This window comes from Amphiprion ocellaris, chromosome 6 (assembly GCF_022539595.1).
Source record: "Amphiprion ocellaris isolate individual 3 ecotype Okinawa chromosome 6, ASM2253959v1, whole genome shotgun sequence".
Taxonomy (NCBI): domain Eukaryota; kingdom Metazoa; phylum Chordata; class Actinopteri; family Pomacentridae; genus Amphiprion; species Amphiprion ocellaris.
The window spans coordinates 30,023,509-30,048,781 of NC_072771.1; the positions used below are offsets into that span (position 1 = coordinate 30,023,509).

A 25,273-nucleotide genomic window follows, 5' to 3' on the forward strand; every position below is an offset into this window, starting at 1 on the left:
ATTGAAAAAAGGTGATTGATCTCTTAGTCGTGCCGCTTCCATTTGTGTTACTGCTGTTTTTTACTGTTCTATCTACAGTTGGGGGATAAATTACAGGAAAAACCCTTATATATAAGTGGAAAGCCGTGATGAATTCAAATACAATCCTGCATATAACATAAGGCATTTTTTCTATCAAAGTTTGGGTGTACTTTAAACCGCTTTGTATTATCTCTTGGGATGCAATTAATTAATTGGTAGTCAATTATTTGAGGTTAATTATTTAATCAATTAAAAATATGTTTCCAATTAAGGCAAAAGGTGTAAGAAAATGCATTGCAGGTTTGTCATAGCATCTGGTTTCACCACCAGGTGCAGCCTCACTGTTTTGTAAAAAGGAGTTACAGGTGTATTTGCTGACCACACAAAAGGATCACATAAAACAAGCGGACCTCCCTGCTGTCTAACTGTAACTGTGGCAGTTGTGTTGATAAACTCTGCAGCATAAAGTCTTGCTTTCTTTGGCTTTGGTAGCTAGCCTGTTAGCAGAGAACAACGATAATTCCTAATGATGCTAATGCTCAGAAGCAGCACAGTTCCAATTGGATGCTTTCAACGGCATTAAAATTAGAGTGATGGCGTGTATCAGCGCTACTCTGCTGAGTATAAATATATTTTAGCTGTGGCAGAAATAGTGACAGATTTTCCACTGACCAAGTTGTCACGACAGCGTTATAGACATCTGTTCCCACTGAGCAGCTTAATATTTTGGATTTTGCTGGACCGGTCGTTAAGTAGCAATTTTAGATGAAGATCATCTTTTAAATCTGTTTAATTTATATCTTAACTAACTTGGTGTTTGCTTTATCTGTTCTTTAAATTCCTAATCCAACCCTGTCAACTTTGCATCAGTGATAGGAACTGGTTTTATAAGCATAAAGGAAAATGTGTACTGTGTTTTAATGATGAACAGACTATCAGGTGGGGAAATTTATCAACATTTGCATCTCTTATTGACTGTCTGACTATATGTATACTGGCCTGATGCAAGTGATCTCTTCCAGAATGACTCTGGCCATATCTTCAGGACACAAACGGTTGATTTTGACTTATGGCAGCCAAAAATGTTCGTACCTTTGTGCTGCTGTTTCCTTTAATCCCTCAACCATCCATATGCAGTATATTCTATGTAAAGTACAATGCAGTCATGTCAGCTACTCACAGATGTAGTAATATTCTCTGCCCGGTCTGAACTCAAAGCCCAAGGAGAACGGAGTGAAGAGCTGGAACTTCTCAGAAAACTTGAGCGGTCCGTTGGGTGAGTGCGGCCTGTTGCATTCCCAGCGCTTAAAGCCCTTGGCGGTGTGGTCGCATGTGCTGTAGCCATCGTAGTTGACCATGTAGAGGACGTAGCGCTCTGTCCGCTCCTCAGGCACTGTGTCTTCATAGTGAGGACAGTAGACATCCAGGTAGTCGTTTATGCACACGTCGATGTGGTAATCCCCACGATGGAACCTGGAGGGAAAAATCAAGAGAAGGCAGGAAGAGGTGAATTTTTTTTGTCTTATATAAAGTACAGATTTCCAATGTTTCAAATGCACTTCAAAGATTACCTTAACAAAATCAATCACCGTGATACATCTGTGTGTTTATACACCAACATTGCTTCAGTTGTTATGGATAGAAGTTTGAATTCAGCACGCACAGGAAGAATGAGGGTTATATCACTCACCAATCTTCCAGTATCATGTGGAAATTTACAAGCGCCAACACTCTCATCCTTTGGCTTTAATAAATTTGGATGGCTTGGTTTATCTATAAATCTGTCTCTGAAACAGATATTTACTCACACATACACACTTGTGCCTTCTGAATGATAGCAAACTCAAGTATCCAACTCTGAGAAAATGTGCTTATAAGAACACAGCTTTGAGGTCTCTTAAGGAAAAAAAAAAAGAAACACATTTACTTGAGGATTTTTCCACTGGGAAAAAAATAAAAAATAAAAAAAGAGTGAGTGCAAAGTAGAAATGGTCACAGGGATATGGGATGGCAGGATGGTCCAGACAGTAAATGTCATGATTGGAAAAATACAGGGCCTGGCTGTCTCTGAGGGCTGTGCAGTGAGGCATCTTTACAGCAGCGATGATCTAGAACAGGCCACACGGGGTCAGAGGGCTTCAATACATACAGGGAGATTCATCAAAAGGCCACACACTGTCACAAGCTACCATCTACACACACACACACACACACACAGAGTCACAATTTCTTCTCTGCTGCCCACCAAATAGGCCTCTCATCTGTGGAATTTTCACAGCTACCAAAATTCAAAGGCAAAGAAGCATTTATTTGTCATAAATACACTACAGCACTGAGAAATTCTCTTTTTCCCTCATCCCAGTTGGGGTTAGAGTGCGGGGCCAGCCATGATAACCCTGGAGTAGATAGGGTTAAGGATCTTGCTTGACAGTGCTGTAACCCAGAGTCTCAACCACTGAGCCACCGCTGCCAAAAAAGCAATCCCTGTGTTGTGAGTGTTCTGCCTGCTTTAAGGTGGTATGACGCCAGCCGTCGGGTCACAGGAGGCTTCATGGAGAAAACACAGAACCTGTAAACTTGTTAGGGATTCCACCAATCAAGCACACACACTCGAAGCACTGAGCAACGGTGTGAAGTTGTAAAGTCCACACACAACACAGCTGATGCCACTGACTCCCTTCACCCAGAAGCCAGGTGGTGTTCGCTTATAATTGAGACCCAGTCTTTAAATGTTGTAAGAGCACAACCTTACAAGAGTTTTGACGAAACTTTTAATTGAAAACTGCCACTGCTGTCTGTAAGAAGGGGCTCCTCGAGTCCCAGGATGCACAAGGGGCAGAGCGTATGACAGGCAAAAATAATTTTATCCTAAGGACTCTGGAGCCTCAGGATTAACATACTGAAGCGGCACGGTGACCTCTTTCTCTCACCACGCAATCATTTCTGTCGCACTCATGTGAAAAAATGTCCATTAAGTCATTAAATTTTCTAAAGAAACAGCAATTCATGGCTAATTTAAATAGTGGAGAGGTTATGAAGAACAAGGACAAATTGGTAGAACAAATCTTGCAGTTGGTGTAAAATACCAGTGAGGGGGGAAAAAAAGATTTTCATTGATTGTAGCTAAATGTCTCAAACATCTTCAGAGGCTGATGAAAGTACATGTTGCACAGTCTGCTTTTTTCCCTGTCACTCGCTTTCCACCCACTTATTTGCTTTCTCAATTCAAAACTGCAGCTCTGTTGTTGTTTCAGTGCGGTGCTGGAAGTCCTCACTAAGGAATTGATCTTCTAAAATCAAATCGTTGTATATGCACTGAAAAACGATTATCCTGCTTGATTTACTTCAGTCTGCAGTTTATGCAGACAAACTACACAGAATTACAATCACAAACCAGGCCACTTGTTCTGTAGATCAAATAGCAATTTGAGCAAAATCTGGTTTTGATGCCTTCAGTTGTCACTTAATTCATGTTGTTATAATGGAATCATTAATATAACAATCAAGCGACAAATTGAACTGAGCCATTTTTCATTACTGTGATCATGTGTCTCCTTCTAGCTCTGCTCTATATATTTTTATGTGCATGTCTATGTGTATATGTGAGCATGAGCTAGCATGAAATGTTTTTTCTTCTGTGTTTACCCATGTAGGGTAAATACCAATGTGAGGGTGTTTACAACCAAGGCATGGAGGAGCTCATCTGTAACATTTCATTTAAAACATGTCTCTGGAGGTCCAGGGAGAGCCATGCATCTCTCTCACTGCTTTAAAATGTCACTGACTTAATGGTCACATCCTCCCATCCGCTCGTCCCAGCTTCTGTCTATGTGTACTCTATGTGTGTGTGCAAGGGGGAGAGAGAGAGGTAGAATTAGTGTGTGTGTGTGTGTGTGTGTGTGTGTGTGTGTGTGTGTGTGTGTGTGTGTGTGTGTGTGTGTGTGTGTGTGTGTGTAATTGTGTGATGTTTCAGCTGCCCTTCTCTCAGTGCCTCAGCAGTCAGAATAGTGACTCGTGGTCCTGACTGCAAATGAAGCAGAGGATTTTTGGGTGAGTGAGCACATAAAAAGGGACAGGACAGGCATTTGTAACATGTAACACGCTCACTCACACACATATACGGGCCACAAACATGCATGCGGCACACACCTCCACGTGCACACGCCCTCGTTAGACACACACATACATTAGGTTTGTGTTATCAGTTGAGTGAGCTCCCTGGCACATTGGCAAAGGAACAGCAGTGAGACAGCCAGAAGCTGCTAATGGCACCGAGTGAGAAAGAGAGTGAGGGTGAGAAACAGACAGGGAGGGAGAGAGAGAGAAAGGACCAGCTTCCAAAAGAGGGCGAGGGAATACAAAAAAGAGACAGCAAGACTGAATACTGCAGATAGTATTGCCAGGCTCCCAGTGAATCCACGTCTTTGCAGGAGTTTTTCAACCATGCATTCATCATTAAAGCAGATTCTGCTGAAACTGTATATGTGCATGACATGACTGTGTGTAGCCAAAGCTGTAAATTTTCTCCAAGTCTATTCGGTGAAGGATTGTCATCAAGATGTGTTCTTGTATTTTGTGGAAAGCTGTGTTTATTGTCCTTATAAAACCCCGTTATCATGGGACTAATGCGAGTTTTAGATGCGGCTGGTGTCTTGTTTATAGCGATGGCAGCTTTAATCAGCTGTTGCTGTATAAACAGTCCCCACTTTTTCAGCAGAGAGAGGAAACTGTTCTCTACCACAAAACGGACATGTGCTACATACATCAAGCCCCTGTGCTGATTACACAAGCACTGAGATGTTGCACCAATGTAATGTAAATCAAGGCTGCACTGTGTGCTCTGTTAGAATTCAAAAGAGTGAAATATGGGCAGTGTAGTAATACTGGGTTCAATAGAAAAGAATGACTGCAAAGGCACTGCAGGATCATCCAATCTCGAGGGCACAAAAGAAAATGTAAATTAAAGCTGCATCAAAATTGGCTGCTCTGTACATTTGTGTGTCAGCGATAGAGTGAGTGGAGGAGCAAGAATAATAGGTTTTCTCAGTCTTTCATGATATTCATTCAGTACACTGATCCATGTTTAAAAGCTTAATAGCATATATGTCCACATGCTAAACTAACATTTAAAATAACAGAATAGAATCAAATAAGCCAATTAAAAATTTGATTCCTTTTTTTTATGGTAAATATACAGCTTTTTGAACAACTTGTTCAACTCTCAGTCACTCCATCACCTGTTGCTGTATACAAAAGAAGGTTCTGAAACAAAACAATTTAGCCAATCCGATGTGTCATTGATGTTATTGATCGGTTGGGTTAATTCTTTACTAACACATTGCTTATGATTGCAGATTAAATCAAACTGTGTCTGCGTTAAAGTAAAATATAGACAGAAGATGGCAAACACATAGAAAAAAAACTGCAATTCAGCACACACAACTTCACTCCAGAGCACCAGATGCCATACAGGAGGATGTTTATTTCTATCAGTTTTCCTAAGTGGGAGCTAGATCTAACACAGATCACTTAAGAAACTGTCCAGATGGAGCTGGAGCTAAGTTGCCCTCACTCCTCCAGTACTACACACATGCACACAGTCAACCCAACTAACACAATCACTTGCCTGTATTTTACAATATGCTTCTGGCAATGCCATGAGCGACAATCTTTCCCATTCTTGTGAGAAACTGTAGCAGCACAGGATGACAGCGGATGGCTTCTAGGAATAAAATAGGTAATTAAGGAGCAAACTTGGATTGCAGGCTAATTGTCAAATGGTGATAATTGCATGTCTTTGTTATGCCACAGCTGTCCCAGTGAGCTCCGGGTCGCAACACAAAGGCAGGGAAATCAGATGGACATAGAGTGTGGCTGCATGTGTGTTTGTCAGTAACAGCGAGAGAGAGTGGGGAGAGGGGGGGAGAGATAATCTTTATTACCAACTGATTACATTTTCACACCACCTCCTCGGGGTTAAAAACTGAAGGCCAAATATTGTTGGCACACACATACACACAAATAGAGACACTTGCACATGCAAACACAGAGCCACAAGCAGAAGAGAGTGAGTTTTGGAGAGCTGGAACAGTGAAGTGAATGCAGGGTAAGGTGGCACACCACTGCAGTTGCTGATTGGCTCATTTCCATTTCAATTACACAGCCCAGTGACATTGCTGTGCATACACTCGGGCACACACACACATACTCGCAGAGAGACAAACATACACACAACTACATGTACTGGGCCTACACACACACATACACACTGTACCCTACACACTCCCATCAGCCGGTTCTCGGAGCTGTGCATCGGTGGCTGCAGACAGAAAGCAAGAAGGACAGGGAGAGATAGATAACCTGAGTGAAAGAGAAAGACAGAGGAGCAGAGCAAGAGCTCAGTAGCAGGCAGAGCCAGAGAGCAATCCAAGTCATCTAAGCAGCTGAATAAGTGAGATTCAATAGAAAGAGGAACTTTTCAATGTGCTGCCGTAGCAGAGCACCGCTCTAAATAAAAAGGTGTGACCCCAAAGACAAGTGGAGACTGATTACTAACACTGGGTATCACAGGATTAAAAAGGTTCTGTGTTCAAAATTTTCCCCTTTAGTGTAGGAGGAGATGCTCGAATAAAAAAAACTCAATCTTCAATGCTTGTCTTATGTCTGCTATGTTGTTGTTCTACAAAGTTGTAAAGGGAAACAGTACAAAACCATGCAACCCACCATGTGCTTCTCAAAGTTTAACCTTCGGGCATCTCTGGATAAAACATTGTAAGTGAGATTGTCACTGCAAAAGTGGAATGACAGCATTTTTACTTTCAGGGTGGACTGCTGATGAATGCACAGTGACAAAACGCAGTTAAGACGGTGAACTTTTTATGTAAAAACTGCCTGAAACAATCCTGCTTCGTGTTCTTTCGCAGCAGAGACTTCGACAAGAGCTGTCAAGACTAAAGCGCTTAAACACTGTTGACAGGTGCTTGCATTACAAAGTCAAAGCCCCATCTACCACAGTAGAAAAGATCAGCTTTGTTTGTCTCTACCTCCTGTTCCCTCTGTTCTCTGTGTATTTTCCTACTCCTACTCCTTCTCTTTCTTGATTCTTTCCGCCTGCCTGAGTTTCTCGCTTTGCCCAGGCCCGCTCATGACCCCAAATCAGATCTATTTACATTATTTCACCTCTCCCTGTTGAAATTCATACATCTGATATATTTTCAATTCAATATCCTCAGGCAATGTTCTGTTGCCTGATAAATCAAATCACAGTAACCTAGAAACTAGAAATGCACTGGGACCCTAAGAAGCAAATGTGTTATTGTTTTCTCCCCAACTTTTTGACTGCATCCTGTTGAGTTTGTGTAGATATGCTTATACAGATGTGTGTGTGTGTGTGTGTGTGTTTGGGTCTGTGTGCATGTTCCCCAAGTGAAAGATCATTTGTTGACTTTGGTCCGGAGGGAAAATATGTTTATCCGAGAAGAGGTGAACTCTGACTGAACTCTGGCTGGAGTACACATGCGAAGGCCCATGCAGGACCTTTCAACACTTAAGCCACAAGCACACATCGCAAACACTTCTCCATATAGTTTGCACAGTTGTCTAATTACAGATGATTGGTGCGGGTCGGAGGATGAAAGAGAGGGAGATCAGCAAAGAAAGAATGAACTGACAGACACAGAAAAGCAGAGGGGGAACAAGAGAGAAGCTGTTGCACTTCATCATTCATGTTCTTAACAGCGGTGAGAAAAGGACTCGGCCTTCCAGACAGATATTCACCTTATTACTGATGGTAGAGGAGTGTAGTGGGGAGAGGGGTGAAGAACTGATAACTGCATCCAGTATTTCCACTCCACACTCATCTTGACTGTAAAATTAAATTCCTCCACAGCCCACTATTTCAGCAATTTGGGGACCTCGAGATGGAAAACACATTTCTTTATGTCTGAGAGACTAGCAAGAAATGGCAATACCACCTTCTGGGAATCTCATACAGTAATAAGCAACTATTTCTCTACTACTTTTACGAGGACACAACCCAGGCAGCAGCAATTTTGGCTCTGACTGGGGCTCGAACACTGCTCAAAAATACGTCAAAACATGGGATGTGTAGCTTTAAGGGAGCCATTTGGTTTATTACAATAGAATGGGATGTGGGACGTTTGTATAAAAAAGTGTTTAGGAAAACTCTAAACAAGGCATTAGTTAAGCCAGATTATCTAATCGAGATAAAATGCTGATAACAGTCACTTAATACACGGTTAAATTTTGTGTGTGAACAATATGGTCGGGTCCTAGTTGAACGAAAGTAGGTCTGTGTAGGCATTTAGGCAAAAAAAAAAAACATTTTGCCGTGTATTTTCTGTTTAATGCAGCATTTTGTTGTAGAAAGTTTCAAGATGTCAGCAATGACTTATAATCTAAAGTCTATGCTCTATTCTCAGTTTGGTTGTTGCACCATCAATGATGTTTAAAAAAAAAAAAAATCAAAGAGACGCAACTCCAAAAATACAAGCACTGAGATAGAGTCGGCTACAGAGAATAGTAGTGAAGTCACAGGACGAATATGTGAGGAGTGTTGACTTGTTTGTATGAGATGAGGGCCACATTCCTCACTGGCTAACTGGCCGATAGGCTTACAGCACTGGGAGGGGTTGGCAGAGAAGACACGGTGACATCAGACCTATAAAGTATCACATATTGCTGGTACTGCCTCTCAGTGGAAGGCTGGGGGGCATGTGTGTGTATTTTAATATATTTATACGGAATAGCTGCAATGTAATGGACAAACACGCACTCAAGCACAGACAAAAGTGTGTAGCTGCTGGTCATGGTGCATTTTATTGTGTCCATCTGCTGTAGCTTTATGGAGGGTGTACTCCAGGCTCAGAGCAGGTGGTCAGCCCAGTATAATATACTGACTGTCAGCAATGAGGGACACAGGGAAGTGCCCATGCGTTCCTTCATCTCTCCTTCTCACATCTAGTTTCATCCGACCCTTTCTCCCTTTTCTACATCACTCCATCCCCTGCCCCCTCGGCTCCCTCAGTCTTCTTTTACCCCTCTCCCACCACCTCCGCCAAAACTGCCACCCTTGACTGTGATCTTACAATATTCATTTCTGCCATTTATGTCTGTCAGTGCTCATTTTGCCCCAGGGAGACAATGAATTAAGAGTAGTGACAGACAAGTTCTTGTTCTGCTCTTGGTGCTGAGTGAAACGGCGAGATGTAGGGCTCCAGTGAGTGTTTGATGTAGTCTGCACCAGCATGCTGCAGCTCAAGTCCAAAACAGAGGGGAAAAAAGGCAGACAGATACTTCCTCTGAGCTCATCTACTCACTACTCTGCCAAACAACCATATTTATGGGTGTGTAACACTGATGTGTGTAGGCTATATGTGTGAGCGAATGGCTGAATATGTGTATGTGGGCCTGTGTATATCTCGCTGTGTGTAAAAGGCTTTCTTTATGTCTTCCCTCATCACCAAGGGAGTCAGGCAAAAATGACACATCCCCCAACATCCTGTCAGGCCCTGGGGCCATTCTTCTGAATCATTGCTGCCCCAAACTCCACTTCAATCCCTTTGTAAATACTGTACACTTTGACATGTTTACTGGGACCACAGTGGGTGTGTGCTTGCCTGTAGAGACGTGTGTTTATTCATGGTCACACATGAGCAGTTAGTATCAATTAATAGCTACGTATCATTGAGTGGTGAGATGTGTTGGCCATTAATCATCAGTCATTGTTTTATAGTGACAGGGTATTTGGCAGCTGAGACAGAACAGAGGCAACGAAATGGCTGTGAGCCGTGTAACATGTCTTCCTAATGTGAGGGAGGGAGGGAGAGAAGGGCATCCTATACAAACAGGGGCATAGTTGAAACCTTGGGCTGCTGTTTACTTCATTACATGCACTTGGTTCTGAATGGCAAGCCGGCTAGCTCTGGATAGGTTCCAGGAGGTTAGATAAACACAAATACTGCACATGGCTGCTAAAAGTTGCCATGTGTCTGCAGCAATTAATGTTTAGTAACTGACTAACTGAACACTTTGATAGGTGGGGTAATAAGCACATGTAAACACAGAAAACATTCCCAGGTGCACATTCGCATTCAAGCAGTAGGCAGCATTGCATAATGTCCCTGGTGCAAACCTTAAATGGAACTAAAATGGTCTCTTCAAAGCAGATGAAGCAGTCATTGGATTGAAAAAAAAAAAAATCAGGGTTGTTGAAATTAAAATGTGCACCATTTTCCATCATGCTAATTTCGTCTCACACTATTCAGAAGAACGTTGTTCTCAATACAGAGCTTAGGTACATTGGATAACATCCTTGGCGGAGACCTTAAAAGCATTTAAAAAGTCTCTTAGAGGGATAAAGCTGGGGCTGAATTGACAAAGATTTTTTTCTATTTAAACGTGCAATGCTTACTGTCACTTTCTGATTTCAAATTGACATTTAAACATGATTCACTAGGTCCTCGTTTATATAGAAAAGAAGAGAGAGAAACACAGCGAGCATGTGTTCAGGAGACCTCTCTTTTTGGAAAAGCCTGTTACAAACATCCCCCTTTCTGCTTCTTTTACCACCTGTGGCCCACCTGTATATGGGACATTACAGAAGAATGTCAGCCCACTTTTATTTTCTGTAGTTTGTAAGCCCTCCTCTCTCTGTCTCTCAGGACAAATGATCAGCAGATGGATGGAGGAGTGAAGTGAGTAGGAAAAACTGGCAAAAAGGGCAGAGATAAAACAAAGGAAGCATATCATGTGGGAGATGCAGGAGAGATGCAGAGTGGGAGGAGGGGAAAAAAGAAGAAAGACATGTGAAGGTTTAAAAGGTGTAAAAGATGGAGGGGAGCATGAGGGGAAGAGGGTAAATATGTGGGTAGAGGAAATCAGAAGCAAGGATGAAAAGAGAAAAAGCGGCCAACAAAAGAGGATCCACAAGCTAGTATGTGTCCAGCTCGTTTCATCTCAGCGCAGCTGTATTCTCACCAGTTGCACTGATCATTAAGACTCACGTCACCATGTGCACACAGATGCACACACAGACACTGACCTCCCCCTGACATCCCCATATACTGCATATACACTAAATACACGAGGGAAAACTCACATGCTGACCTTCAAGGTAGGTTGCTATGGAGCTGTGTCAGGATGTTATAATGTCACCACTTTCATAAAACCCTTGCCCCTTTCACAGTTCACAAACCACTAACAGCGTACTCTGTGCTACTGCGTGTGCATGGATGCATAGAGCGTGCGTCAGACTTTCTGAGACTACAGCAGATTTAGGATGATTTAGGTATGGAACACTTAACAAGGGGGCCATGGGAAGCCAAATGGTAACTGTTGTGTGTTTATCTGGGCGAAATAATTGCTTTACTGACAGACTGTAGCTATAAGTGTCCCTGCCTATACATCACTCTTGTCATATGAAAGCTATCCCTCCTTCCTTTAGGGATTTCTTTTTCCAAATGAGTAAACTCTTCATTTAATGTAAGCCTTTCACATTCATTTCAATAACATCAAAATGTTTTCATCAAAATGCTATTTTATTTCATCTTTGCTCATAGATCTAGAAAAAATTTGGTTAAGATTTAAATTGGAGCCAAGCTGAAACTAAATTTGCTGAGCTTCCGATACGTGGTTCACAGGACCTGGTCAGAGATGAATCATGCAATATTTAGTTTCTTCCTTAATAGAAATATATTTAACTTACAAGACCACATCTCAATCCTAGCACTCAGAGCTTAAATCTGTGGCTGATACCAATTTTAGGGAGTAAATAAATGATTGTTGTAATATATCCTAATATATTGATATTAGGATATCAATATATCAGCCAATATAACATAAGCAAGAGTGACATACCAGATAGCAATTTTAAAAGAAATGAACAGATTAGAGTTATATTGAAAACAGAAAATGGTGTGGATATTCTTCGAAACTTAAGGTGAAACCACCACTCGACTGTGACGCATACTCTGCTACATGTGCTGCCGACAGCGCAAAGAGTACTTTAAATATTAGAACCAAAGCTTCTCTGCTGGACAAACTATTCAATGGCACCAATTCTGAATTACCCCAAGTGTCTTTTACTACAGTTTTCATATCGGTGCATATTGAACTGATAATGTATCTGTGATAGGCCAATATCGGCCGACAAATTCAGTAGACTGTCAAATTAGTTTCAAGTCCAGGGATACACTTGCAGTTTCAGATGATATCTGGCTGTTGCTCCTGCATGGTTTGAATGAACTTATTTATGTAAGTTACTTTGGGCTGAAGTATCTGCTAAATAAATGTAACAGCCTGGATGTCTAGAACTTTAATTTCTATGTAAACATATTTTATTTATTGTGACATTATTGCAAAGATTATAGTGTAGAATTGCATATCTAAGTATGTGGATTGATCCTGACATACAGCTGTAATTTACAACTTGATAAAATGTAGTGATGTACTTGTAGAAAACTGTACACCTTCTATGAATCTTGTAGCTCTTGTTAACTAAGATGTCTCTCCATTAGTCAATCCTCTCTCTCTCCCTCAGCTTGACATTTATACTTCCAGGGTCATTCCTCGATTTCAGCCTTCGTTCTTTCCAAATATTTTCGTTTTATATTAGCCGGAGCAGACTGGTTTGGATGAAATCATATTTGGAGACGTTTTGTTAGGTACAAACCACCCATCACACGGAGCTAAAACTATATGATAAAGCTTGTTTGGATTTCTATCGCAAATGTTTGCTCCAGGCTGATTTTCTTCACTGTAATCTATACAGTTCCTCCTTCAGGTCTTGCACACTTAAGCATGTTGTAAATACTGCAAAATATTTAGCTAGTTCACTTAATGAGAGAATATATCAACCATTCATTTTAACACTAATTACTGTCTTAAGGCAATACAAGGGGGCTGTGAAGTGAAATGTAGTACAATGTTGGAATCTTACATTAGAGCAAACCACTCCGTGATCTAAACACTAACCAGCTGCTGCTCGACAGATAGAGGAAGGTTTTTTTGATTCATAGTCATAATAAAAGTGTAATATTTCACTGTACTAAAGGATTCTCTGAATGAATACTTGTACCAACAGCTTATGTGATGACATGTTTTATCGCATCATGTCATGTTTTGCCCCTGCTATTATCTGCATCAGTCTAGACAGTGTACACCCATCTGAGTAATAATGTGTACACAATAAAGCTTTGGGAAAAGTGATGACACATCCATCAGATAACAGAAAACAGCAATGTTCCCAGACAGCTATCATTCCGACAGCTATCCAAATCAAGTTTTGAAATGTAAAAAAGCAGGGTTTATAAAGGGTTAATAACGGCTTTCATCTTAACAGTGAAAATCCTATCTCAGCGATCACAATCAGATTACAAAGACTGCACTGCCCGGCCGTTCCTCCAGACAGATAACAACTTTCAAGTTCAATCACAACTTTTAAGAACAATCGAAATTCACCAACATCCTCAGTGTTATGACTCTGTTATTGAACCGGAGATCTGGCAGACAGGAGATGTGGTCGATGTGGCAGTAGAGGAGGTAATTTCCAGAGCATCTGCTGATTGTAAAAGGCAGAGTGTTTTTAAAGCAGATGGTTATGGAGAGATGATGGAAGTTCTTCATAACCTGCTAGAGCACAAAGCAATGCTGGCAATGTTTTCTAAAACAGGACTGTTGTTTCTAGAAATAAGAAGGACTTTTTTTAACATTTGCTAAGCTGGAAAAAAAGAATAAATGCAGACATGATGCATAATCTTCACGTATGGAGGTGTAAGATAAGATAAGATAAAGATAAAGTTCTTTATTTCTCCCCACTCCAGGGGAAATTTACATTGTTACAGCAGCTTTATTTACAATATATACAAGGGTGGCAAAATTTTTTAACAGAAAAAATAAAAATAAAAATAAAGTTTAAAAGTGCAGAGATGTGCAGTGCAAGAATGTCAGTGCATATACATATATATATACATGAATGTATAGTTATTTTCATTATCATTTCATCTGTTGATTCTTTTTTTTTGGCTAATTGGTTAATTGGTTTTATCTATCATACTGCTTATTTTACTTGAAAAACTTCCCAAAACTGTACAATATTTAGTTTACAGTGCTAAAAAAAGACATATGCAGGATAATTGAGACAGCAGAATCAGTGAGTTTTTCAAATTCCTGCTTAATAGAAGCAGAACAATACATATTGTTTATGTATATTCCAATGTCTGCTTGTACACGTGTGTGCCGGACCGAGATAAATGGAGGCAGAGAGATATGGCGAGGCGGTCAGTAGCTGTGACTCCAGGGGGATCAACAATGTTTTTGCCGGTGGGGAGCTGACACATGGGCCTCTCCGCTAATTCCTCATGCCTGTTTAAAAGCTATATGGTCCTTCAGCTCCAGCTCTATATACATGTGTGTGCATGAATGTGCAGAAGTCTGTATTAATGCAGCAAGTTTGTGTGTGCGTGTGTGTGGGTTTGGTATGAACAGAGCATTTTCCAGGACCTTCAGGGTCAGCCTCCCATGGAGAAGCTGTCAAGGTCCCAGGCAGGGGGTTAAGTGGTGTGTCGGGTACTTGCGCTGTGTGTCTTATTGTGGGCAATGCCTGTGTTATATAGGGCAGCAAAGGTCACTATGTAATATAGACATGAGCTTGCATGTGCTCACACACACTCATACAGCCACACAAATCTGAATGTATACATGCATGTCCACACATAAATCCCGAAAACTTAAACTGCATAGTTCAGGGTCAGTTTGCAGTTATCCTTGTGTTGCTCTCATTAGAAATGGCTTGCATTACTAAGGCCTTGGTCTGGCTGCATTTTTTTATATTCATTGCACACAGACCTTGTGCAGTGTTAAGATACAGACAAACTGCATAGTTTGTGTATGCAGCAGACAAATCTATTCAGCAGAAAATGATTTAGAAACACTTAAAATGGTTAATTAAGTTGCAATGATGACCTTATTTATTGAAGTCTAGCTGTACATGCTAATTTCTATTGTACAATATGTATTTTACAGTCACAGAATCATGCATCATGTTTTTTTTAAACAACTTAAACCGTGAATAACCTTCAAGCGAGAATGTCATTAATCGACAAGTTTCACGCTTTGTTGGTTTTGAAGGTACCTGCCTATGAATACCTTGCAAGAATGGAGGAACTTTCCCCTCTAAAGAAACTATGTGTGTTTCTCTTTGGAAAGAGCAGCAAACAGGATCAAACCATGCAAAGTGGGAGCAGTCAGTCTTGTCCTTGCCTTTGATCCCAACTCAGCCCTGTTTAAAAGACATAGTTTGAGGGAGCAGGAACTCTGTCAGTTTAACAGAGCTTTGTGTCACATCAGACAAGCTAAAAGATTCTCAGTGTGCCTTTGTTCTGTGCCGCGGGCGATTAGTGTTACAAGAACGCTGCGCGTGTGGGGTGACCTTATTGTATGTGCGTATGCATTTTTGACTAGCTCTAGTAGCTTCTCATTCTCATTTTTGTATAGGCTATGGAAAACCCATCTTTATCTAAACCCCTTATTAATAAGAGGAAAAATAAGCATGTTTTACTTTCATGCACACCCAAAACTTCATCTTTTCATATCCAAATATAGGCCCACACACACACACACATACACACACACACACACACATACACACACACACAAATCCCTTCCCCAATCATTCCTCTGGTAATAGAGATTCTGATTGATTCTTTCCAAACTGAAACCAGTTCTTGATTCAAACTAATTGGCCTAGTTGAGTTTCCCCTTTGGAGGGGGAATGAAGGTTTGGCATTAAAACAAGGTCTGTAGGTCATGTCTTGGTGGGCACAAGCTACGTTCTGTTCACACTTCCAACTGTGAGTTCATGAACTATTGAACTCGCCTCATGAAACAGGAAATTGAAACGATAAGCTTTTGGAAAGGAAAATGAAATCTCAACACAGAGATGGGATTTGTTATCCTAGAAAATTATTCGGGCTCTTTGTGCTGTTTATTGATGTGCTGTAGTTGGTGTGGACAAACAGAGAAATACTCCCCACAAGCACACACACACTCACACACACACAAAGGGGGGTTTTATGGACGCAAGTGGTGACACGCTGTGGACAGGTTTTGGGAGGTTTACCGACATGTGTGGTCTAAAGTTAGCGCAGTTGGAGAATGCCTTCCATCCTTGCGTCCATCCATCCCTGAACATACACTCCTCCCCAGCTGTCTCCTTCATCTCATCCTCTGACCTGAGCTGGTTGTCAAGGCCTCCTGCTTCAACACAGCATACTTCACGTTCACCACATACCACGGCTGGGTACAGCAAGACCTCATAAAATAAAATTACTATCAATCAGCACCGTAAAAGAGGGTCCAATTATTACATAACGATAAAAAAACTAGGACCATATGTCGCTCTGCATATGGCACATATGGTGTATTATTACAATAATCTTTAACAGATTTGAGCTGAGTTGATATTTGTTGGTTTCACATTAAGACAATATAAACTGTTTGTTGAAATGTATTGTTCAACCTTCTCAAAGTTTGTTCAGTTTTGCATTTAAAACTGAATAATCAGCCTGTCCCAGATATTATCTCGCCCGCCTGTCCTCCATTTTGTGTCTGTCTCACTCCACCTGCTGCTCTCTCTCCACACGCTGACGCTAGTGTGTCGAAAGCCTAAAGCGCCTGGTATTGATGTCCCCATCATGGCACAGCAGGGGCCCCTTCATCACAGACACACAAGCAGACACACAGATGCTTGGGTGAGATGTCCCAGTTGAGGCATTAGTCAAGTGTGAGTGTGTATATGTGCAAAGAGATGCTCCATATCAAGTCAGCAATGTAGGCTTTGTAGGGTTGGCTGAACCCTCCCACAGGTGCTGGGGATCAATTCAAACACAAATCATTTCATACACTAATCCCTTCTCACACCCTCACCTGCATTTCTTCACAGTTTCTGACATTACACAGCTGTGAACAGCTGCAGCCGGAGCTCCTCCTTGTTTTTCCACTAAAAAGTCGTGCCATGAGATAAAAATATGAATTCCCATAAATACTGCTGACCTTTTGTTTCTGTTACAGGAAAAAAAAATAACATCAAGCAGATATTTGGGGAGTGAGCAAAAGACAGATCAAGATAAGGAAAGAGAAGAAAAAGATGATATGATCCAAGACAGACTTATTTCTGTCAGGAAAGAACCTCAATATTTCAAAGAATATCAGGGGTGCGAGGAGAAGGAATATGGCTGATTTTGAAAGAGGGAGAATGTCATAAGGTAGCAGACAAAAGAAGAAAGGGGAAGGAGATTATCAGAGTATTAGAATGGAAATCATACGTTACTATCTAATTGACCATCTTTGTTGTTGAGTGCATCAGCATGCAGTGTGAACCATACACAGGGGTGGGTTTAATATCAGACTCTGGCTTCATGCTGTGTGACTAAAATAGGCTCATGTGAAACATTAGCTTATGAGAATGACAGAGCAAGTGAGGCAGAGAGAAGAAGCATCTGTTAAACTACAAAGAGCACTTGCACATCTCATTTAAGCAAATTTGACAGATGACAATGGATCAAAGTAACACCAGAAACAATCAGTGTTTCGCAAAATGCTACAAAAGTCGAGGCTAAGCTCACTGGCTGATGGTACAGATGGCTTTTGAGAGCAACACTGACACAGACACATATGTAACGTCACTGACACTTTCAATAATTCATCAGGCGTGACTCAATATTTTTCCCGATGAATGGTGAAATAGTCAAAGTGGATGCATAAACAGCAGAGGATATGATTGACTGGAAAAGCTTATTTACTGGGACGGTGCAGCAGGAGTGGGGAGGTGGTTGTGGGTGGTAATGGAGGGGGACCTGGGATTTAGTGGAAGGGATTGTGTGTAATATTTCCACATGGTTCCCGCAGTCACACTTGGTTGGCCTTAAATTAAACCGGCACACAGGAGGGCACGCCAACACATTTGAACATGAATGCCATGTACACAACCACACACAAGCAGAAAAACAACAACAACAACAATGAAATGCATATACTCTACAAACAGGAATTTTTAAAGGGGGCTGTGCGAATTAACAGAAATAGTGTTTATATACCTCCACCCAATTGAGCTGTTCAGATTTTCATCATCATCATTTGCACTAAACAAACACTCTTCCACATAAGGAAAAACAAACTGACGGCCAGTCACCGATGAGGAGGAAAACAAGCCGAAATGCATACGCTTAGGGAACGCCGTAATACAGCAGACGCACACTTCTGAAGTCTGAGCGTGCTCTTGCATAAAACATCAGGCATTGAGCATTTTAAGTGCTTCTATTGTAATCAGACCAAAGCCATAACAACTCCCATAAAGGCCTGCTGAGAGTGGCTGAAGGTCCATTTAGGTGTCCAGAACAAAGAGCATCACTTGATCAATAGACAACCTCGTTAGGGCAATATGCTGTGGCAGGCACATTCGGAGGCACATGGGAATGATGGGCGGTGGGTGTGACAGGGGAACCTGGCGGACAGAGGGCCTGACTGTGTAGCGTTCCTGTGTGCACATGGGTTTTTAGCAGAAAATGAATACACTCACATGAACCAACATGCATGAAAGACCATCGAACAGCTACTAACCAAGAGCTTTGTGCTAACTCTAATGAAGCCTGCGTGTGTTTGCGTGCACACAAATGCGCGTGTTTGTGTGCGTGTGCGTGCGTGTGTGTGTGACCGAAAGCCACTAAAAGCTCTTTAGGGGCACCTTAGGGAGCTATCCTTCATGACTTATCAACTAGGCAGACAGGCATAAGTGTGCGTACACATACACACACACTGAGGCAAACACTTACATGCACTTATACACACAAAGTGGATCCTTAATGAACCCTTGTCAGTTTGAAGAGAACAAAGGTTATAGAGAAAGAAGCGAGGAAGAGGAGTAGATGAGTGGTGAGCAGAAAAAAAGGAGGATAGAGTGGAGGTGAGGGGGGATGGTGGAGGGATGGTGGAAGGGGAGGTCCTCCCCAGACCGTTTGGCCTTGAGATCGATCGCTTATCACTGTCACCTAATCTGTCCATCTCTCCAACCCCCCCTCCACCCTCTCTCTCCGTTTCCTTCTCCCTCCATCTCGCCATGGTGCAGAAAGGTGTAGAGAAAATGAAGGGCAGACGGAGATATAGGGAGACAGAATGATGGAGTGTGCACCTCTCATGAATAGAATTAGAGAGGAGAAAGAGGGAGAGGAAGTCAGTGCGGAGATGGAGTAAAAAACAAAGGCAAATAAAGACCAACAGAAAGTGAAGTGGAATGACAGTAAGCACTGAGTGACAAAGAGATAGAGAGTGAGAGAAGGGATGCTGTGCAGCCTACCAATGGATCTACAGTAAACCTTTTCAGATAAATGAGCCACACAAAAAACGCCTACAACAAAAGCACTGACAGCACAGCCAGGTGGTTGGATGGAACCATCTCACGAAGCCATGCACATTTAAACCTATGAGTATGGGTAAAAATAATAGTAATCCTAACATAAACTTTATTTATATTAAACTACACACTTTTTCCTGAATGAGCCATTTAAATTGGAGAAAAAGTATCACACGGGACCCTCCTTATACAGTTACTACTGACAAGCATGAGGCGGGCCGGCTAGGTCAGCAGTACTCCAACTGGGATCCTGCTGCAGACACAATCCACACATGCGCATTGTAAAACAAGATGGCAACCTCTGCACAGCGAAAAGAAGAGCTCCATTGTTTGTTGCACTTGGCTGAACAACAAAGAAAGTAACAAAAAAAGAAAAAGAAAAAAATTGCATATTCCAGCATTTTAATTAAAATAGCATCAGGGTTAAGGAACATGGTTTTTACATCCAGCATCCAGTTCATTCACAAATTTGGGGATAGATGCCTGCACAGACTGAAGTTTGTGTTCCCAAAATTAACCAAGTGGTGAAATTAACATGATGCAGTTTCTTGCAGCAACATGGATGTGGTCTTAAATCTGCTTTCCTGACGTTTCTGTTCATGTACTAAGCCCCACTGTGACTGTATTAACAGCACAAAGTGCAGTGTTGTGGAGAAGTACTCTTAACAAACCAACAGCAGAAAGAACAGAAATAACACGTGCATACACTATGCACCCACTGTACATACGCCTACATGGAGGGGCGCTATAAAACTGGACCAGACCTGACCTTAATCACCCTAAAATAAAACCCCAATATTAATTATAATATTGTGTTCTTATCCACTCCATTTCAAAATTCAAGGAAGGCACAGCGCAGCAGGTGAAACTCCATCACCTGTACTTTTCTCAAGTCCCCTCCACTGTACAATTATTACTCACTGCTTCCCCTTTCGTCTCTCTATCTCCCTTTCCACCCTTCCTTCCTTCCTTTCCTCCCTGTTATTACCCTGGTCCTATTCCCTGCCTCCTGGCTGTCTTTTGGCAGCACAGGAGGGATGACAGATGAGTGGGAAGAAACAAGAGACGGAGACATCAAGGAAAGAGAAAATGGGTTGTTGTTTGGTGCTGTACCTCGAACATTTTACAACTATGAAGATTTTACTCCCGTGGTCTCATTCAGAGTACTCTAAACAGCAATAATGACACAGCTCTGCAAGCAGTTTTGAATATTTCCCAGATAGTCTCCAACTTTAGGATATTTACTCTTTTGCAAGAGAAGGAGAGAGAGAAGGAGCGGGAGATGTGATGTAGCCCACTGTAGTTCCCGAAGGGTCACTTTAAAACAATAGAGGACGGATGATGGCATGAGTGAACGAATAAAGGGCATTAAGGATGGTGTGAAAAATTCCTCTTTAGCTGCAGTGGGGGCTCCACTTAGGGCTGCAATTAACCTGAACACTTAACCCTCATCAGGGGGACACGGACACAGTGATGGAAACTAAGAGAAACACAGTCAAAAACTAAAAAAGCAAAAAGTGACAAGTGCCCAATTTTCTCAAAATCAATCGACAACATTGTACAGACTTACAACACACGATCCCCTTTCAACAAAGAAAGCACAGACATGGACTATCAAATGAAAAGAAGCTATTTAATGAATTGAATGGCAAAACTGCACAACCTACATCTACAGCAAGCGAGCACTTTTGTCTCTTCTCTTGAGTGTGTTTTTCAACATGCTACATTAAAAGCACACTGCACCATCTGCCAAGCCCACAGCGTGTCTCCACTTCAGACACAACTGATTCCTCCACTGTGGTTGAATTTGTTATGACTGTGCCATGGTTTATTAGACAACTTCCTTTCACATTGCCTCTCACAGAGAGGATTTGTTCTTTTTTTTGTGTGAGTCCCTTTTTTAAATCCTCAAATTGATCCAAGTCAAAAAAATCTGACAATAAATTCTTCTGGCAGCGTGATAAGCAGCTGAAGTATTGGACCTGATAGCGAAAAGGGAAGCTTTTTGTTTTCTTGCACTCTGTGTGAAGCTTTAATAGGATGACCACCGATTAAAAGTATTACTAAAACACATGGCATGGGGGAATACAAACAGAATGAAGATGTGCAAAAGGAAAATAAGCAATAAGCAAACTGCAAGCATATTGGCTGATGTCAGGAGATTTGACAATGTAATATAATGTCTTTGTGTTTGCACTGCATAGAGAAGACAAGAATATACACATTGACAATGACAGGAGCACTGCTAACACCAAGACATTCTGATATACCTGAACAGCTCACAACACACACACACACAAGTTTTTCTACATCCTTTAGTCCATTCTTGTTACTCTCTTCTCTCACAAATCACTTTTCCTCCTGGCCTTGAATGTGTATCTCTACTTCACATTGTGCCACTCTATCACAGCTTCTCACTGTCATTATACAAGACTTCTTATCCTCCTACACTGCTACCACTCTCACAATGCAAAGGCAAATGTATATGCTCACAGCGTTGAGAAAGTACACTTTAATCTCAGCGTCCATTAAATTTTCATCCACTTCTTTAAGTGCCTGTTGGACGCTGCGGATGGACAGATGTGCTCCTGTTTAATCGCCTTCCCATGCTCCTGACCCCATCTTCAATCATTAACAAACACGCCTGACATTTTCATCAGTGGTCTTGTATCGTCAGCACTGGAACACGTTGCATTATCGGTCGGCCAACATTAAGACAGAAAATATGCTCGGTAATGTGAGTCGTCGTCCACTTAAACATAGTAAACGCTTGGATTAAGACACTGGCACACCTTCCATGATAGAGGGAAATGTAGCCTGAAGTCTCAGTTGATTGCATGTAACTAAATGTATTCACATGCAATTAGCGAGAGCAGTAATTGCTGGTACTTCAATTAAATAGGTCTCTAGAATTTTGCGTTTGAGATTTTCAAATTTTAGTGACTCTTCATGCTGCAGGTGCCACCATGTGATCTAAACATGACTGAGATAGTGAGCGATGCACAAGCTAAGACAAATCAAGAAGTAATAACTGATGTTGGATGAACTGTAAAACACGATCATATTTAAATATGAATTCAAGAGTCACTTAGGGAGATACTAAAGAGTACTTCATGATAATCCAACTGAAAGGTGGCGCTTTTGTCTAAACTGGGATGGATTTATCATGTAATGAGAAAAGAGTAATCTGAGAGAGCTCATCGCTGTGATATATTACCAAATACCATCTGGCAGGGAGGGCCACATTTAAATGTTGACAGTAATGACAATTTAGATCACCGGCCTTATTAAATAAAGAGCTCATTTGTGCAGACATATGGCCAATCAACTCATTGCCTGGCACTCCATCATGCACACAAACACACACACAGTACACACAAAGAGAGAAAAAAAAGACAGTAAATACATGCCTTCAGCCAGTCCCCTACTAAAACATGCTTTGTATGAAGCCAAGTCATGTTTGCTGAAAATAATTTACATTTTGACACAACTACAGCAAACACAGTAGAAGATTACTTAAAGGCACACGCTGGCACATAAAGCATGCAGTTTGTGACATGCTTGTTAAGAAAGCCCTCCCTCCCTCCTGCACCCGATACATAAATCAAGGATTTGTTGATGTGCTACCAAGCTGAGGCTGAGGAATGGGAGTATTGTTTTAAAAAACACAGCACAATCCTGGAGGGATGCTGCCATATGAGTCCAAGGCAGAAGAGAAAACATTGTTTTATAACTCACACATCACTCACGTGAGCATTTTTCATAAATTTAAGACACCGTGGAGACAAAAAAGAAAAGGGTTGTGTGATTACTGGTATGGGGACTTGGAGGGAAGACCACCAGACAGCTGGGACTGTCTTCACTGGATTCCATATAAACACTCCAAGTGTTTGTGAGAGCGGATGTCTGTCTGTCTGTCTGTCTGTCTTCCACATGCCTGGTTAGTGGGGTGTGTGCAGGTGTTGATCTGTGTAAAATGCCCATGACGCAGCTCCTGTTTAGCACACATGCAACTGGCATTCAGCACTGAGTGAACACACACTCGAACATGAGAGTGGCGGAAGCGGTGAAAGGACAGGGAGTGAGACAAATATCCTTTGTGGTCCCCCAGCACAACCATCTGCATCATAAATCTAATCTTTTGCTTTTCTGCCGCCCTGTCTCTCCTCTGCTCCTCTTTTGCCGTCAGCAGCCTCAGGAACACACAATGTGAGAATCTATTAGCTTGTTTAGTCTGTGACAGCAGGTTAGCAGTGTTACAGGGAACTCTAGAAAAGCTACTCATTTAGATCAGACTGAAAAACATCGATAATGTTGTCAAAGATTTCAACACTGTATCCCCCTATGTTGTTCTGACTGGAGCCTTAACAGCTGAGGAAATCCCAAATCATATCATCTTTCAAAGGGAAGAAAAAGCTACACTTAACTGCTTCTAAAATATGGCAAAGAAATCTGGCAATGTTTACGCCGGCTTCTTTGCTCACCTTGCTATACTTATTGACCGACATGTTTATATTCTGTTGATTCAAAATAATGCAATCTGTTCTATTCTCTGTTACCATTTTTTTCTGTTTGTTTTGGTATGTCTCAGTTGTGTATGGTAGTGTTAATCTATAAACATGCCGGTGTCGTCAATGAAATACATTTCTAATTAAGAGTCATAATCTAATGATAGCTGCTTGACTTTTTGCTTTCAATGCAAGGCCATTTAAACCTAACCAGAGGCAGGCACAAAACACTGATGAACAAGATAAAGTAAGTTTTTTAGTAATGCATGCTATCTTAAAGCTATTTTTCCTGAACTTAGATTTCTTATGCGGTCATAAATATTTAACATAATAAAGGTTTACAGTAGCTTTAACTCATGCTCGAGCCTATACTGCCAAAACAACTTGTAGTTAATATATATTTGCTACATTATTGCAAAGTTTTTATATCACTCATGTTTAGCTGAACTTGTGATGGTTAACTGCCACATTTCTGTCTGCTTAAACAATATAGGGATACACCGGTTTCTTCATGTAAGATTTGTGTTCAGGTGGACTTAAACTCACAGATTCTCAGAAATTGTAGCTATTATGAAGTTTTCAGTTGTTCTTCTGCACAGTGTATTTCTCAGTGTCTTTCACCGGCTATTTTCTGCATTCTCGTCTTCACACCTCCTAAATCTGAAATCTCTGCGAGCACGTCACTCCAGTCTTCCTTCCATCTTTCCTGTACTCCATTTATCAGTCTTACTTTACTCCTAAGTTTTTCTTTCTCTGTTCACACCTTTCTTTCTTCCCCCTTCCCGTCCCCCTTCTTTCTCCCGTCTCCTTTGCTCTCAGGTGTAGTTTAGATAAGGCTAGAGGAGGGGATTAGTGAAAGCTCTCTGCCATGTTTGCCTTTGGCACAGAGGACAAAAGGACTGAGACGTTTACACTGCTCCGCCATCTCCATTCACCTGCCTCTGTGTCTGTGTGTGTGTTTGTGTGTGTGTGTGTGTGTGGGTGTGTGTGTGTGTGTGGGGAAAACAGCTACGCAAGGACGCACAGACATAAGAACACACACTCACACTCACCTGTGTAATGACTGTGTCACCGTGCCCCAGTTATGAACTGAATCAGCATAATCCCTTCACACTCCATTAATCAAGAAAAGGCAGGGTGTAGTCTCACAAAAATGCACAAACACACACACACACACACGCAGAAATACAGTGCTGACACATATCCTCCCCCTGTGTGGTCTGCAAATTTTAGCTGGTCCCAAGGGCTAATATTACGGGTCTAGTGAACCAAGGCAGACACAACAGCATGCTCATTCTACAGGTGTGTGTCTGTGTAG

At 41.5% G+C, this 25,273-nt stretch overlaps 1 protein-coding gene across 2 annotated transcripts in view; it reads right to left on the bottom strand.

Moving 5' to 3' along the window:
- efna5b (ephrin-A5b) overlaps positions 1–25,273 on the bottom strand; it is a 93,855-nt gene that overhangs the window by 19,634 nt on the left and 48,948 nt on the right. For both annotated transcript variants that reach the window (XM_035951590.2, XM_023277681.3), the window contains exon 2: positions 1,202–1,494. In XM_035951590.2, coding sequence (XP_035807483.1) covers positions 1,202–1,494 — 293 coding nt within the window. The remainder of the gene's footprint in view (positions 1–1,201; positions 1,495–25,273) is intronic.